The 13,270-nt window shown below is 51.0% G+C and overlaps 1 protein-coding gene across 1 annotated transcript in view; it reads left to right on the forward strand.

Moving 5' to 3' along the window:
* CEP250 (centrosomal protein 250) overlaps positions 1-9,634 on the forward strand; it is a 42,430-nt gene extending 32,796 nt beyond the window's left edge. The window contains exons 28-33 of the mRNA XM_059705983.1: positions 721-3,330; positions 5,795-5,908; positions 6,087-6,242; positions 6,625-6,726; positions 7,409-7,468; positions 8,983-9,634. Of these exons, the coding sequence (XP_059561966.1) occupies positions 721-3,330; positions 5,795-5,908; positions 6,087-6,242; positions 6,625-6,726; positions 7,409-7,468; positions 8,983-9,258 (3,318 nt within the window). The 3' untranslated portion in view covers positions 9,259-9,634. The remainder of the gene's footprint in view (positions 1-720; positions 3,331-5,794; positions 5,909-6,086; positions 6,243-6,624; positions 6,727-7,408; positions 7,469-8,982) is intronic.
* Positions 9,635-13,270: the final 3,636 nt, after the last annotated feature.

Below are 13,270 nucleotides of genomic sequence, written 5' to 3' on the forward strand. Positions count from 1 at the left end.
TTTTTGATTGGATTGTTTATCTTCCTTTTGTTAAGTTGTATGAGTTCCCTATAAATTTTGGAGATTAGGCCCTTATCAGATATGACATTGGTAAATATGTTTTCCCACACAGTGGGTTTTCTCGTTGTTTTGTTGATGGTTTCTTTTGCTGTGCAGAAGCTTTTTATTTTGATGTAGTCCCATTTGTTCATTTTCTCTTTCGTTTCAAGTGCCCTAGGAGTTGTATCAGTGAAGAAATTGCTTCGGCATATGTCTGAGATTTTGTTGCCTTTGGATTCTTCTAGAATTTTTATGGTTTCCTGTCGTACATTTAAGTCCTTTATCCATTTTGAGTTTATTTTTGTGTATGGTGTAAGTTGGTGGTCTAGTTTCATTTTCTTGCATATATCTGTCCAATTTTCCCAACACCATTTATTGAAGAGACTATCTTGGCTCCATTGTATGTTCTTGCCTCCTTTGTCAAATATTAATTGAGCATATTGGTTCGGGCCGATTTCTGGGCTCTCTATTCTATTCCATTGATCTATATGCCTATTCTTGTGCCAGTACCAGGCAGTTTTGAGAACAGTGGCTTTGTAATACATCTTGATGGAATGCATGAGTTCTTTTGGTCCAAGTCCTTGACAATGCTGGTGCTACAAGTAAGGAAAGAAAGGACCTGATTGGAGTGATGGTATCAAGGAAGTGTGGTCTAAGGTGGCTGTGCATCTTGTTTTGCAGAATGAGCGACAGTTACTTCAGGCAGCTAAGGAGAACCTGACAGCCCAGGTGCAACATCTGCAAGCATCTGTCACAGAAGCCAGGGCTCAGGCGAGTGCTGCAGGGGTCCTGGAAGAAGACCTGCGAACTGCTCGCTCAGCCCTGAAATTGAAAAATGAGGAGGTGGAGAGTGAGCGCGAGAGAGCCCAGGCTCTGCGGGAGCAGGGCGAGCTGAAGGTGGCCCAAGGAAAGGCTTTACAGGAGAACTTGGCTATCCTGGCCCAGGCCTTATCTGAAAGAGAAGGGGAGGTGGAGGCTTTGCAGGAAAAAATCCAGGAACTGGAGAAGCAGCGGGAAATGCAGAAGGCAGCTTTGGAATTGCTATCTCTGGACCTAAAGAAGAGGAACCAAGAGGTGGATCTGCAACAGGAACAGATTCAGGAGCTGGAGAGGTGCAGGTCTGTTTTAGAGCATCTGCCGATGGCCGTCCAGGAGCGAGAGCAGAAGCTGACTGTGCAGAGGGAGCAGATCAAAGAGCTCGAGAAGGATCAAGAGACGCAGAGGAACGTTGTAGAGCATCAGCTTCTAGAACTCGAGAAGAGGGACCAAGTGATCGAGTCCCAGAAAGGACAGATTCAGGATCTGAAGAAGCAGCTGGTTACTCTGGAGTGCCTGGCCCTGGAACTGGAGGAAAACCACCGCAAAGTAGAGTGCCAGCAAAAGGCAATTGAGGAGCTGGAGAGCCAGAGGGAGGTGCAGAGGGTGGCTCTGACCCACCTGACCCTGGACCTAGAGGAGAGGAGCCAGGAGCTGCAGGTGCTAAGCAGCCAGATCCACGAGCTGGAGAGCCACAGCAGCCTTCTGGCAGGAGAGCTCCAGGAGAAGGACCAGGAGGTGAAGTCCCAGCGAGAACAGATCGAGGAGCTGCAGAGGCAGAAAGAGCGTCTGACTCAGGACCTCCAGAGGAGGGACCAGGAGATGGTGCTGCAGAAAGAGAGGATTCAGGTCCTTGAAGATCAGAGGACACTGCAGACCAAGATTCTAGAGGAGGACCTGGAACAGATCAAGCTTTCCCTGAGAGAGCGAGGCCGGGAGCTGGCCTCTCAGAGGCAGCTGATGCAGGAGCAGGCAGAGGAAGGGAAGGGCCAGAGTAAAGCACAGCGAGGGAGCCTCGAGCACATGAAGCTCATCCTGCGTGACAAGGAGAAGGAGGTGGAGTGCCAGCAGGAGCGTATCCAGGAACTTCAGGAGCACAAGGGCCAGCTGGAACAGCAGCTCCAGGGCCTACACAGGAAGGTGGGAGAGACCAGCCTACTCCTGACCCAGCGAGAGCAGGAGATAGTGGTCCTGCAGCAGCACCTGCAGGAAGCCAGGGAGCAGGGGGAGCTGAAAGAGAAGTCACTGCAGGGCCAGCTAGAAGAGGCCCAGAGAGCCCTGGCCCAGAGGGACCAGGAGCTCGAGGCCCTGCAGCAGCAGCAGCAGCAGCAGGCCCAGGGGCAGGAGGAGGTGGTGAAGGAAAAGGCAGGCACACTGCAGAGAGCTCTGGAGCAGGCCCACATGACACTGGGAGAGCGCCAGGGAGAGCTTGAGGACCAGAGGGAACATGTGCGAAGACTCCAGGAAGAACTGACAGTGGAGGGACAACGGGCACAGGCCCTGGAGGAGGTGTTGGGTGACCTAAGGGCTGAATTTCAGAAGCAGGAGAAGGCTCTGCTGGCCCTCCAGCAACAGTGTGCGGAGCGGGCACAGGAGCATGAGGCGGAGGCCAAGGCCTTGCAGGACAGCTGGCTGCAGGCAGAGGCGATGCTCAAGCAACGGGACCAGGAGCTGGAGGCCCTGCGGGCAGATAGCCAGTCCTCCCAGCATCAGGAGGAGGCTGCCCGAGGCCAGGCCGAGGCTCTGCAGGAGGCCCTCAGCAAGGCTCAGGCTGCCCTGCAGGAGAAAGAGCAGCATCTCCTTGGACAGGCAGAACTGAGCCGCAGCCTTGAGGCCAGCACGGCCACCTTGCAGGCTGCCCTGGACTCCTGCCAGGCACAAGCCCGGCAGCTGGAGGAGGTCCTAAGGAAGCGGGAAGGTGAGATCCAGGACCGGGATCTCCGACACCAGGCGGCCATGCAGGAGCTCCAGCAGGCGCTTGCACAGAGGGATGGAGAATTGAGACATCAGAGGAAACAGAGGCAGCTGCTGGAGAAGTCTCTGGCCCAGAGACTCCAAGAGGATGTGATCCAAGAGAAGCAGAATCTGGGGCAGGAAAGAGAGGAAGAGATGAGGGGCCTTTATGAGAGCCTAAGGGAGCTACAGCTGACTCTAGCACAAAGGGAAGAGGAGATCCTGGAGCTGAGAGAGCAAAGGAAGAATCTGGAGGCCTCAGCCCACAGCCGCAAAGCCTCCCCCGTGGAGGAGCCATCTACAAAACGTGCCTCTTTAGGACCCAGGCTGCAGCAGGAGCTGGAGCGGTTACAGGCAGCCCTGAGGCAGACGGAGGCCAGGGAGATCGAGTGGAGGGAGAAGGCCCAGGACTTGGCGCTGTCCCTGGCCCAGAGCAAGGCCAGTGTTGGCAGTCTGCAGGAAGTAGCCATGTTCCTCCAAGCCTCTGTCCTGGAGCGGGACTCGGAACAGCAGAGGCTGCAGGTGAGTCATCAATGGGTCATCAGGACCAGGGGGCAGAGCCCTGGGCGGCTGAACTCAGGCACTGCCTGCCACCCTCCACTTGTGTACCTCAAGGTGTGGGGAAGCTGAGGTCCCGAGCATCTCAACGTAAGTGGAATCCGGGTAGTTGTGCTAGTCTGGGGGGAGGCGAAGAGAATAAGATACCCACAGTCCCCACCCTCATCAAGCTCGTGGATAAGCAGTTAGAATGCAGCACCTAATTATACTCAGTGCTTCTTTGGGGAAGTTTAGTGTGCTCTGAATATGCTAGAGGGACACCCTACCTTTCCTGGGGTGAGTCCCGAAGGGCTTCCTGGTAAAAGTGGTGTTAAAGGTTAGATCTGAAGGGACCAGCAAGGAATTAGCCAAGCACAGGTGGGGAGGAGCTTTCTGAGTAAGACAGAACATGGAGTATCTGTGTAGGGAGTGCAGGCTCCTGGAACCTAGAGGAGGAGATGGCAAGAAAAGTGAGGACAGCAGGGGCCCCATCATTCCGGGCTTATGAGTCATGTTAAGGATGTGGATGACCAGTGAGAAGTGGATGAAGGGTTTAGGGCAGGCGAGTGACATGATCAGATATACAGTCCAGAAAGATCGCTCAGGCTGCTGTGTGGAGCAACACTAGACCTGAGGAGACCAATGAGGAGGCTGTAACCGAGGTCAGGGGAGAGATGGTGACCTGAGATACTAAGTGCAGATGGAGGCACAAGGGCAGACCTAGATGATCATAGGACGTCAGGCAGTTGATTGGCTAAGAGACTGTGGAGTAAAGAAAGGACAGAAAGAAATCAGAACCCAGGTTTCTGCTCACTGAGATGCACAAAGGCAGGTTCGGGGAAGAGGAGTGGAATGAGTCTAATTTGGAAATGGAGTGAGGTTGTGGGACATGCAAGGGGAGATGTCCAGCAGGCAGATCTGTCAAGTGATCTGAAGGTAAAGATGAACTTGAGACTAGAGAGGCGTTGGAGGATCAGCAGTTAGGAATAAGTGGGCTCCTCAGTGGGATGGTGAGTGAGAAAGAAGAGGACCTTAGGGTATAACATTTAACCTCAAGGTCAGGGGCCATGTCTTAGTCATCTCTGCACGCCCAGCACTGAGCACCAGGCCTCCAGAGTAGGCAGCCAGGAAAGAAGGGTTGACTGTTGGACACAGAGAGGCATTGTCTCTTTTGCCGAGAGGAACCAAGCCCATTTTTCCTGGGAGACTGACTCTGCAGCCTTGTGCTGAGCCCCGGAGAACCCCCTTCATCATCTCCGGGGACTTGCCTTCTGGGAGCTCACAGTGCTCTGCTCTGGTTAAAGGGCAGCATGCATAGAAGGGGTTACGTTTATGAACTTTGGAGTCAAGTTCCTGGGTTTGCAATGCAGTTCCGCAGTTTATTAGCTGTGCTTTCCCTTCTCTGGCTCTTGGCTTTCTCATGGATAAAATAGAGAATGATGGTACCAGCTCCATAGGGCCGTTTTGCGTATGAAATGAAATCATATGTACAAAGTGCATAGGAAGAAAGCATTCAATGAGCGGAGTGACTGTCCTATTTCCAGGCCCACTCGTAGAGGCACAGAAAAAGTAGGTGTACAGCTGGGCAGGAGGGCACTTCCTGACCCTGTTCTTGGGTTACTGAGCAGTATTTTCTCTATTGTGGCTCGGGTCAGTCTCTCCTGCCACACCCACTCAAGAACATCTTTCAGATGCAACCCTACGTCACAGTAGTACCATTTTTTTTTTTTTTTATTTTAGGCATTTTACATGCTGGGCACTGTTATTCTCACCTTTTTCCACAACAACCCTGAAAAGTAGGAACTGTTATTATTTTCACCTTGTAGATGGGAAGTGACAGTTCGGGGGGTTGAATAACTTGCCCAGGGACATACAGCTTAGTAAGTGGCAAAACTGGAATTAGATCCAAGCAGCCTTTTTACTGTGCAGCTCTTCCTCCCAGACAGCCTCCACCCACACACACACTCATCTGTCTCTCTTCTCGGCCATTATCATCTCTGAAGCAGAGTGCCTGGAATATATCAAGCACTAGGTCCCCACTTATCTCTAGGGATTAATTCCAAAGGTTTGGTTTATGCTTCAAGGAGCATGGATTCACTTTACAAATGAGGAAATTGGGGTTTGGAGAGAGCCTCTCCCGACCAAAGTCATCCAGCCAATAAGAGATGACACAGTACCCAGCTCTGTGTGGCTCCGCGTCCATCCTCTTTCCAACGCTGCAAGTTATCACTTAGCCGGTGGGAGATCTAAAACGAGACAGGTTTCAGGCCTAGCCCACCATGTATCTTGTTTTATCCATCTGTGAAGTGAAGGTTTTGCACTAGAATAGCTCAGAGGCTCCAGGACACACAAGGTTATACCCAGATGAGAAAATTGAACTGAGGATAGAGGTGGAGTGAGTCTGGATCTGAGGTTGTGATGACATTTGTTCCACACCCTGACACCCCAGGATGAGTTGGAGCTCACCAGACAGGCCCTGGAGAAGGAGCGCCTCCACAGCCCCGGCCCGACCAGCAGGACAGAACAGGGGCCCAGAGGAGAGGCAGGTGGACAGCTGGGGCAGGTGAGCTGTGGGTCTGGGGGAACAGATGGCCCAAGAGAGAGCTTGTGTCCAAGGGGCTTGTCCCCTTCTCTTGGGACTTGTATCCTGAATCCCAGACCTGCCAGTTGGTCCCTTTGCCCGCTATCTGTTCACCTGTCTAAGGCACTGCCCAGGTGAGATTCACAGGTCTCTCCCACAGGTCTCAGGAGTAGAGGCAGAGCCCAGTGCTGGGACGCAGGAGAAGCAGCCATGGGAACAAAGGCTTGAACACCTGCAGCAAGCAGTGGCACAGCTGGAGGTTGACCGGAGCAGGCTACAGCACCACAATATCCAGCTGCGCACCACCTTGGAGCAGGTAACATCTATCCTCGGCTCCCTCCTCCGGGGCGCCTATTTCTGAAAATAAAGTTTTATGGGGATACAGCCAAGCCCCTTCATGTATTGTCTACAGCTTCTTGCAGGCTACAGTAATGGAGTTGAATAGTTGCAACAGAGGTCAGATGGCTCACAAGCCCCAAAAGATGTTTGTTAACCTTTGTTCCAAAAGCCTGAGAGGCCACCCTACCTTTCCTGCCCAGGAGCACTTCCTGGCACTCAGGGCTGCCCTAGCATGTGCTCCCCTCAGCAAGCAGTTTAGCTCCCCATGACTGCTGTCCCCTGCCATCACGCCCACACATGCGCTGGCCTTCTCTTGAAAAGGCGAGCTGAGCCCTGATTTCTCACTTGCCTCCTGGCAGGTGGAGCGAGAGCGGAGGAAGCTGAAGAGGGAATTCCTACGCACATCGCGATCAGGGCTTCTGGAGACCAGCGAAGCCACAGCATCATCCCCCACACCACAGGTTTACCTCTTCATTACTGCCGCCTCAGGCGAGCCCAGCCCCAGCCACCAGAATCCTCCCTCTTCAGTGCATTTCCCAGGCTACCCTTGCAAGGGGCAACAGCCACTTCGGCCAATCCAGAGAGCCCCTCCTGACCCGGCTCTGCCCCAGGCAGCACTGCTCTGTGTGTCCCTGACCCGGAAGGAGGCTCAGCTTCGGTGGGGTGGTGTCAGGGCTCGCAGCCCTGCATTCCGAAGAACTCAGCCCATCGGTAGACAGCCCGCACCCTCAGAGGGAGGCTGTTTCTGTGTGCTGAGCATCTCCCGGCTCTCCACCCCTTCCTTTAATAAGGGCTTCTCAACAGCAGACACCTGGTCTTACCTCCTCTCTGCATCCTTAGCTCGGAGCCAGGACTAGCCCAAAGCAGGTGCATGCTGTACTTCTGTAAACGAAAAGGTGCCTCAGTGAAGCCAGTGCCTTCCAAGCCTTTTGGAAATTCAGCGTCAGGTCTCCGTGGGCATCACCCATTAGGCTGGTTTGGGCCTCTCCTTGCCCTGGTGCCCTATAGCGTTCAGGCTGAGTTCCAACACTTCTGACCCATAGCCCTTGCCCTGGCCCCCAGGATGGTGATGAGCTGAGGAGGCCTGCAGAACCCTGGGGTGGGAAGGCCTCTTCCAACAGGAATGGCATTTGTCTTCCACAGAATGGAAGAGAACAGAAGGGCTCTTCAGAGGTCAAGCACATGGTTGAACTACAGAAAGAGGTATGTTCCAGAAGGATCCGTTTTCTAAGCCCCCTTTCCCTCCCTTGCACTCAGGCAACCAGCTTTAATGTGTGCTGTGTGCTTGGCCCTTTGTGCACCTCCCACAGGGAGAGGGGAAATAGTTCCTGTCTCAGCAAACTTCAGCCTGGTGGGCGATAAGAAGAGCCCAGTTCTAACTCAGCCTCCTACATGGTTAGGGTGGGGGTGGGGGTGGGGGTGGGGGTGGGGAAGGAAGCCTTCTCCAGGCCCCAGACCACCAGGTTCCTAGTTAGGAAAGGAAAGGACAGGGAAAGGGACGAAGGAGCAGAAGAGCCTAGGAGGACAGACTAAAGCCAGCAGAAATGCCTGGCCTCCCTGCCCTCACATGCACCTTTGCAGGCAGGACTATTGCCAGCACACCAGGCAATAGCATGGCACCAGCCCCCGCCAGGATCCATAATACCTCAGAGCTCGGGTCAGGCTGCCACGCTCAGGGAAACTGTAAAGTGCCTTCTTGCCTCCTAGGCCTCACGCAAGGTGTCCCCTGTCTTTCAAGGCCCAGGGGTAAAAAGAACTGTGGAATTTTTACCTCTGAGCCTGTTTTAGAGATCAACAGTCTCTACTGGCAGGGCCTGACCTAAGCGATTACTTTGAATTCATACAAAACAATCCCGAAGACAGGACCCGGATTAGGATGAGGCAAGAGAGGCACCTTGCGAGTAGAATTTAAGGAAGCCCTCACAGTCGTCCTGGAGTGCCTCCTTAAACTTTGCACCATGGAGCCTCTCTTGCCTCACCCTAGTCCTGTGTCTGCCCTGAGCTCCCAATACTTCACCTCCTGGTAGTCTCAGTACACCCATCTGAGAAATGGGTGATTAATTGGTGATTCTCAACCCTGGCTGCACATCAGAACCACCTGGGGGGCTTTGAAAAAAATACTGGTGGCCAGGCCTTACCCTAATCTAATTAGGTCAGAATATTTTTCAAAAGTTTCCAAAAGAACACAATGGAACTTTCTGCAGTGATTAAAATATAGGGTGTCCCAAAAAATGTACACACACACTTTGAATAATTATAAAGGCAATGTTTATTAAAATACATTTCATTTTCAAAATTGAACTATCAGCTGTTCAAGTATGTATACATTTGGTGGGGACACCCCGCATTCTGAATATTGATTGGGATAGTGTTCCACGTGGGTATATACATTATCACATTCATCAAGATGTACACTTCAAACCTGGGCGTTTTATTACATGTAAGTTATCCCTCAGTAACGTTGAGGAATCGTTCTGTTGTTGTTCAAGCTCCCTGATTGATTCTCCTGTGCAGCCGGGGTTGACCATCACTGGATACCGATTCCCAGGGAGGGGCCCTTCCCCCAAACACTGGAAAGCCTGATCCTGAGATCCGTAGATATGATAGAGTTGGTTCAAATGCTGGTCTGACAAGAGCCACAGGAGCAGCATGGGAAGAGTTGGAGCAGCCTCAAGACCCTCAACTGCTCTCTCCCTCTTGGTTTTCCTGCCCACCAGGTGGCTCTGCTGCGAGCCCAGCTGGCCTTGGAGCGGAAGCAGAAGCAGGACTATATCGCTCGCTCGGTCCAGACCAGCCGTGAGCTAGCAGGCCTGCACCACAGCCTCTCCCACTCCCTTCTCGCCGTGGCCCAGGCCCCTGAGGCCACTGTCCTGGAGGCTGAGACCCGCAAGCTGGATGAGTCCCTGACTCAAAGTCTGACATCCCCGGGGCCAGTGCTGCTATGCCCCAGCCCTAGCCCCAGCCCCCGTGCTTCCCAAGCCACGTCCAGGTAGCAGCCTCAGCCAGGGCGGGACTCAGGTCAGCCTGGGAGCACACAGACAGGCAGATGGCTGTAGAGTGGGTCGTGGCCCCTCCACACAGCTGCACATTTGCCAAAGGAAAGGCCTAGCTGTTATCTAATCTGGGAGCCCAGGTCAGCTGGCATTCCCAGGAAGAGGAAGGAAACCTGCAAGGCTTGGGGGAAGGTCCCAGCTGACATGGGATTGAGACAAGTTAACCTTGCCTGCTAGCCTGCAGAGTCCCCCAGAGGGGTGCCTTGCCCTGGCCCAGGGGCATGTATTGCCTCTCTAGAATTTGTTATCCCAGCCCTTCGTCCTCTCTTTCCCCTTCCCTTTCCCCTTCAACAATAAACCCTAGATTTTTGCATTTGTTCTGTGCTGCTGTCTCCATTTGTGTAGCTGGGCTACAACAGCACCAAGGGCATCTATTAAGGAAGAATTTGCCACAGATTCCTGTCAGGTGGCATGAATGTCATCTGCCTGTGTTCTGATAGAGAAGGATTACAGAAGATACTAAGACAAGCCCATCCACAGGGAGCTGGAATCCAGCTGTCAAGAACAGACATACATCAAGGAGTCAGACAGTTGTGTGTGCTGACTGGAAGTACTGAAAAATTCCAGGGACTAAGAAGGAAGGCATGAACTGGCCCCTTGAAGGATGGAGAGGTGCTGGGAGGGGTTGCTTAGCATGCTGGTGAGAAGACCGGTCTGCCCTTGCAGAGTGTTGGGGCTGAAGTTATGGGTAGGAAGGGAGATTATGGAGGGCATTGGGATCTAGATTTGAACTCATGGGTAGTAAAGAACCATCATATGTTCTTGACTTAAAACATATTCTGGGACTTCAAAAACACTGAGTTGACTAAAGTCAGTCTCAAATTCAGAAGCTCAGCCTGGCCTCATTCCCCTTCTGCTCTGGGTGAATGTCCTTAGGGTGTCCCTTCCTGGGCATATCAGCTAGAACCAACTCTGGTCCCCTGTAGTCCAACCACGTATCAAGCTGGTACGGAGCATGGACAGTGGCAGGACTTGTCACTTAGGACTGGCCCCCGTGAAGGCAGTCTGGACTGAACCCAGTTCACAGCCTTAAGACTGTCATTGGCAACCTCCTCAAAACCTAAGAGAGAACAATTTTCTTTAAAGAATTCCTCTGGCATTCCAACAATAACCTGGGATTCCTCTTACCTAAGCCTGGGGATGGAGCTAAGGCCCAACTAAGAATGTGGGGGTTTGAGAGCAGCCCCCACTCACCAGACCTACTTGCTCGGGCTTAGGCCCCATTGTGTCCCATTGCACCACACAGAGTGGAAATGGGCTGTTCACAGCTGCTGGAGCTTTGTTCAGAATCCTATGAGTGGGACCCAGCAGCAGATACTAGGTGTACCCGTTAATAATGCGGATTTTATTTTAATAGATGGATTTACACATAGGTTGATATATATGCGATTTGATATGTATGCTATTTTATTGTATTGACAACAAGCTTCAAAACTTCATATGTCAAATTTCCTGAGTGCTGGCTATCCTGGGGTACATTTGCCTGTGGTGGTCATGTTCCCCACATCTGACTCACAGCCTTGGGCAGGACCTGGTTCATCCTGGGAAGGAGGGCAGGATGGACTTCTGGGAGGAGGAGGATTTGGCCTGACCTTCCTGGTCTCCACCTCCTACCCTGCACCTACCTGAGGACCATGTCATGCTGGTTAATGCTGGAGCCAAGGCCAGAGCCCCGTAGGAATTTTGAGTTTCCAACCACCGCACAAGTCGGGCAGCTGGACACACGGGCCAGTGTGTGGCTGGGAGGCATTTTAATCAGCTGCTGCTTCTGATTCTCAAATTCCTCCCTGAATTTCAGAGCACAAGGAGGAATTTAGGGGCTGATCCTAGATTCCCACTACCTATAGAAGAAGGTTAAAGCCAGGGGTCATGAAGGGAGAGACGGCCAAGGCCTGGGGTTGGAAGGGACTGGACAGAGCTAGACTGTGCACTGACCAACCACAATATCAGAGCATCAGAGGGCATGGGCTCTTCTGACGTCATCAGAGGCTCAGTGGTCCTTTCGAAGTGTTTGTCAAACCAGCCAGTCTCCAGGTATGTGGAGGCCGGCAGAGCACTTACGGATCCCAGATGAACAGCTGCAATTTCTGAAAGTGTCCTCAGGCAGTCACAGGTCTTTGTGTTCTGGCCTTTTTATCGAGGTCTTTCTGACTAGACTCCAGGCCCAGGAAGGAGACCATCAACCTCAATGCAAGCACACAGACAGCCACCAGACCCAGCATCGCGTACTGAGCCTGCATCCCTGGCCTTGATGGTACCTTAGGAAACAGTGGATTGGCCCTGATGCCTGGTACTGAGGAGGGGCTGGTGTCAACAGACACCCCCAGTGTCCCTGTCCTGTGGCTTCCGTCTCCCCCAACCCTTCACCCCACACCTCCTCCTAACACCTTACCTCTTGCCTCCTCAAGGCCAGGGGCTAGAGGCTGAAAGTACAGGAGAGGTGACACTGTGTCCTTTGGTCTCCCAGAGGAGACGGATGCCCAGTGAGGTCTTTTACATCGGCCCAGTTATATCGGCGACCTCATCACAGAGACCACATTGTGACCTCTAGGTAGGCTATTGGCAAGGCCCCCTCCACTTTGGCATTCAGCCCAGAGCCAGATGGCACGGGAGGCTTGGAAGCCAAGTGTTCAGGGGACAGGAGGGTGAGGAGGGAGCACCTATGTGAAAAGTGTGGTAGATGAGCAGGGGAAAGGAAGGGCCATTTGGAACCTCCTGGGTCAGAGAGAATTTACCATAGTGGTATCATCGACCCTTAAAACCTCTCAGAGGTTGAATTTCTTTTGTTTCTGAAAATTGTTACCAAGATAAACATGAAAATTATTTTTCCAAAAATATCATACTCCAGATGGGTTTTTAAAAGATATATTTTTATTGATTTGGGAGAGGGTGAGAGAGAGAAACATCAATGATGAGAGAGAATCATTGATCAGCTGCTTCCTGCATGCCCCCTACTAGGGATCAAGTCTGTATCCACTGAGCAAAACCAGCTAGGGCAGCCCAGAAGGTTGTTAAAGCGGAACAGCATTCTCCTGCTCCCCTTCTCTCCTTATGTTCAGGCCTCTCTTCATTGGCCTCCCCTTCTAACTGTTCTTCTAGCATTTGCTTCCATATCTTTAAATAATATGCTTATACCACTATATCATGATGCTGTATATACACAACCTGCTATATACGATCATATCACTCTGCTTAGTAGCAGCCTCTTGGTCACTTTGTAACTTTACATAATGGACCCTAATCTGAATTTCATCTTGTCACTTCAAGACAAGGTTTCTTGAAGCCCTTTCTATAAGATGAGAATATTGTGCCTATACACTTTTATTTGTCAGTTTTCTCTTTACACTTCACAATATTGGTATTTTTGGTGGTTTTATTTTTATTTTATTGTTATTATTAAATAATTTATCTTCTTTGGGAACCATGTTTTCCAATATTGGTATTTTGAACATTCACATTCTGTTATGGAAGCATTCTGTTGCATGATTAAGTTTCACATGCTTTGTTTATAGCAGCACTATCCAAAAGAAATATGTAAGCCACATCCATAATTTTCTAGTATCCAAGTTGAAAAAAAGAAACAAGAAACAAAATTCATTTTAATAACGTATTTAACCCAGTATGCCTAAATATTATCATTTCAACATGTACTTTATAAAAAGTATTATTGAGATATTTTGCATCCTTCCTTTTTAAAACTAAGCCTTCTAAATCCAAATTATATTTTACTCACAGTATGTCTAAATTTGGACACTCAGTTTTCATCAGAAATACATTAATAGATCTTTTAAATTTTACAATCTAAAAAGATTTACATATCCAGGTTGTCACGAGTATACCTAAAAGTTTCTAATGACTACTTGTGTTCATTTTATTTTTAATATATTTTTATTGATTACAGAGAGGAATGGAGAGAAAGAGAGGGAGATAGAAACATCAAAGATGAGAGAGA

This window comes from Myotis daubentonii, chromosome 8, assembly GCF_963259705.1.
Source record: "Myotis daubentonii chromosome 8, mMyoDau2.1, whole genome shotgun sequence".
Lineage (NCBI taxonomy): Eukaryota > Metazoa > Chordata > Mammalia > Chiroptera > Vespertilionidae > Myotis > Myotis daubentonii.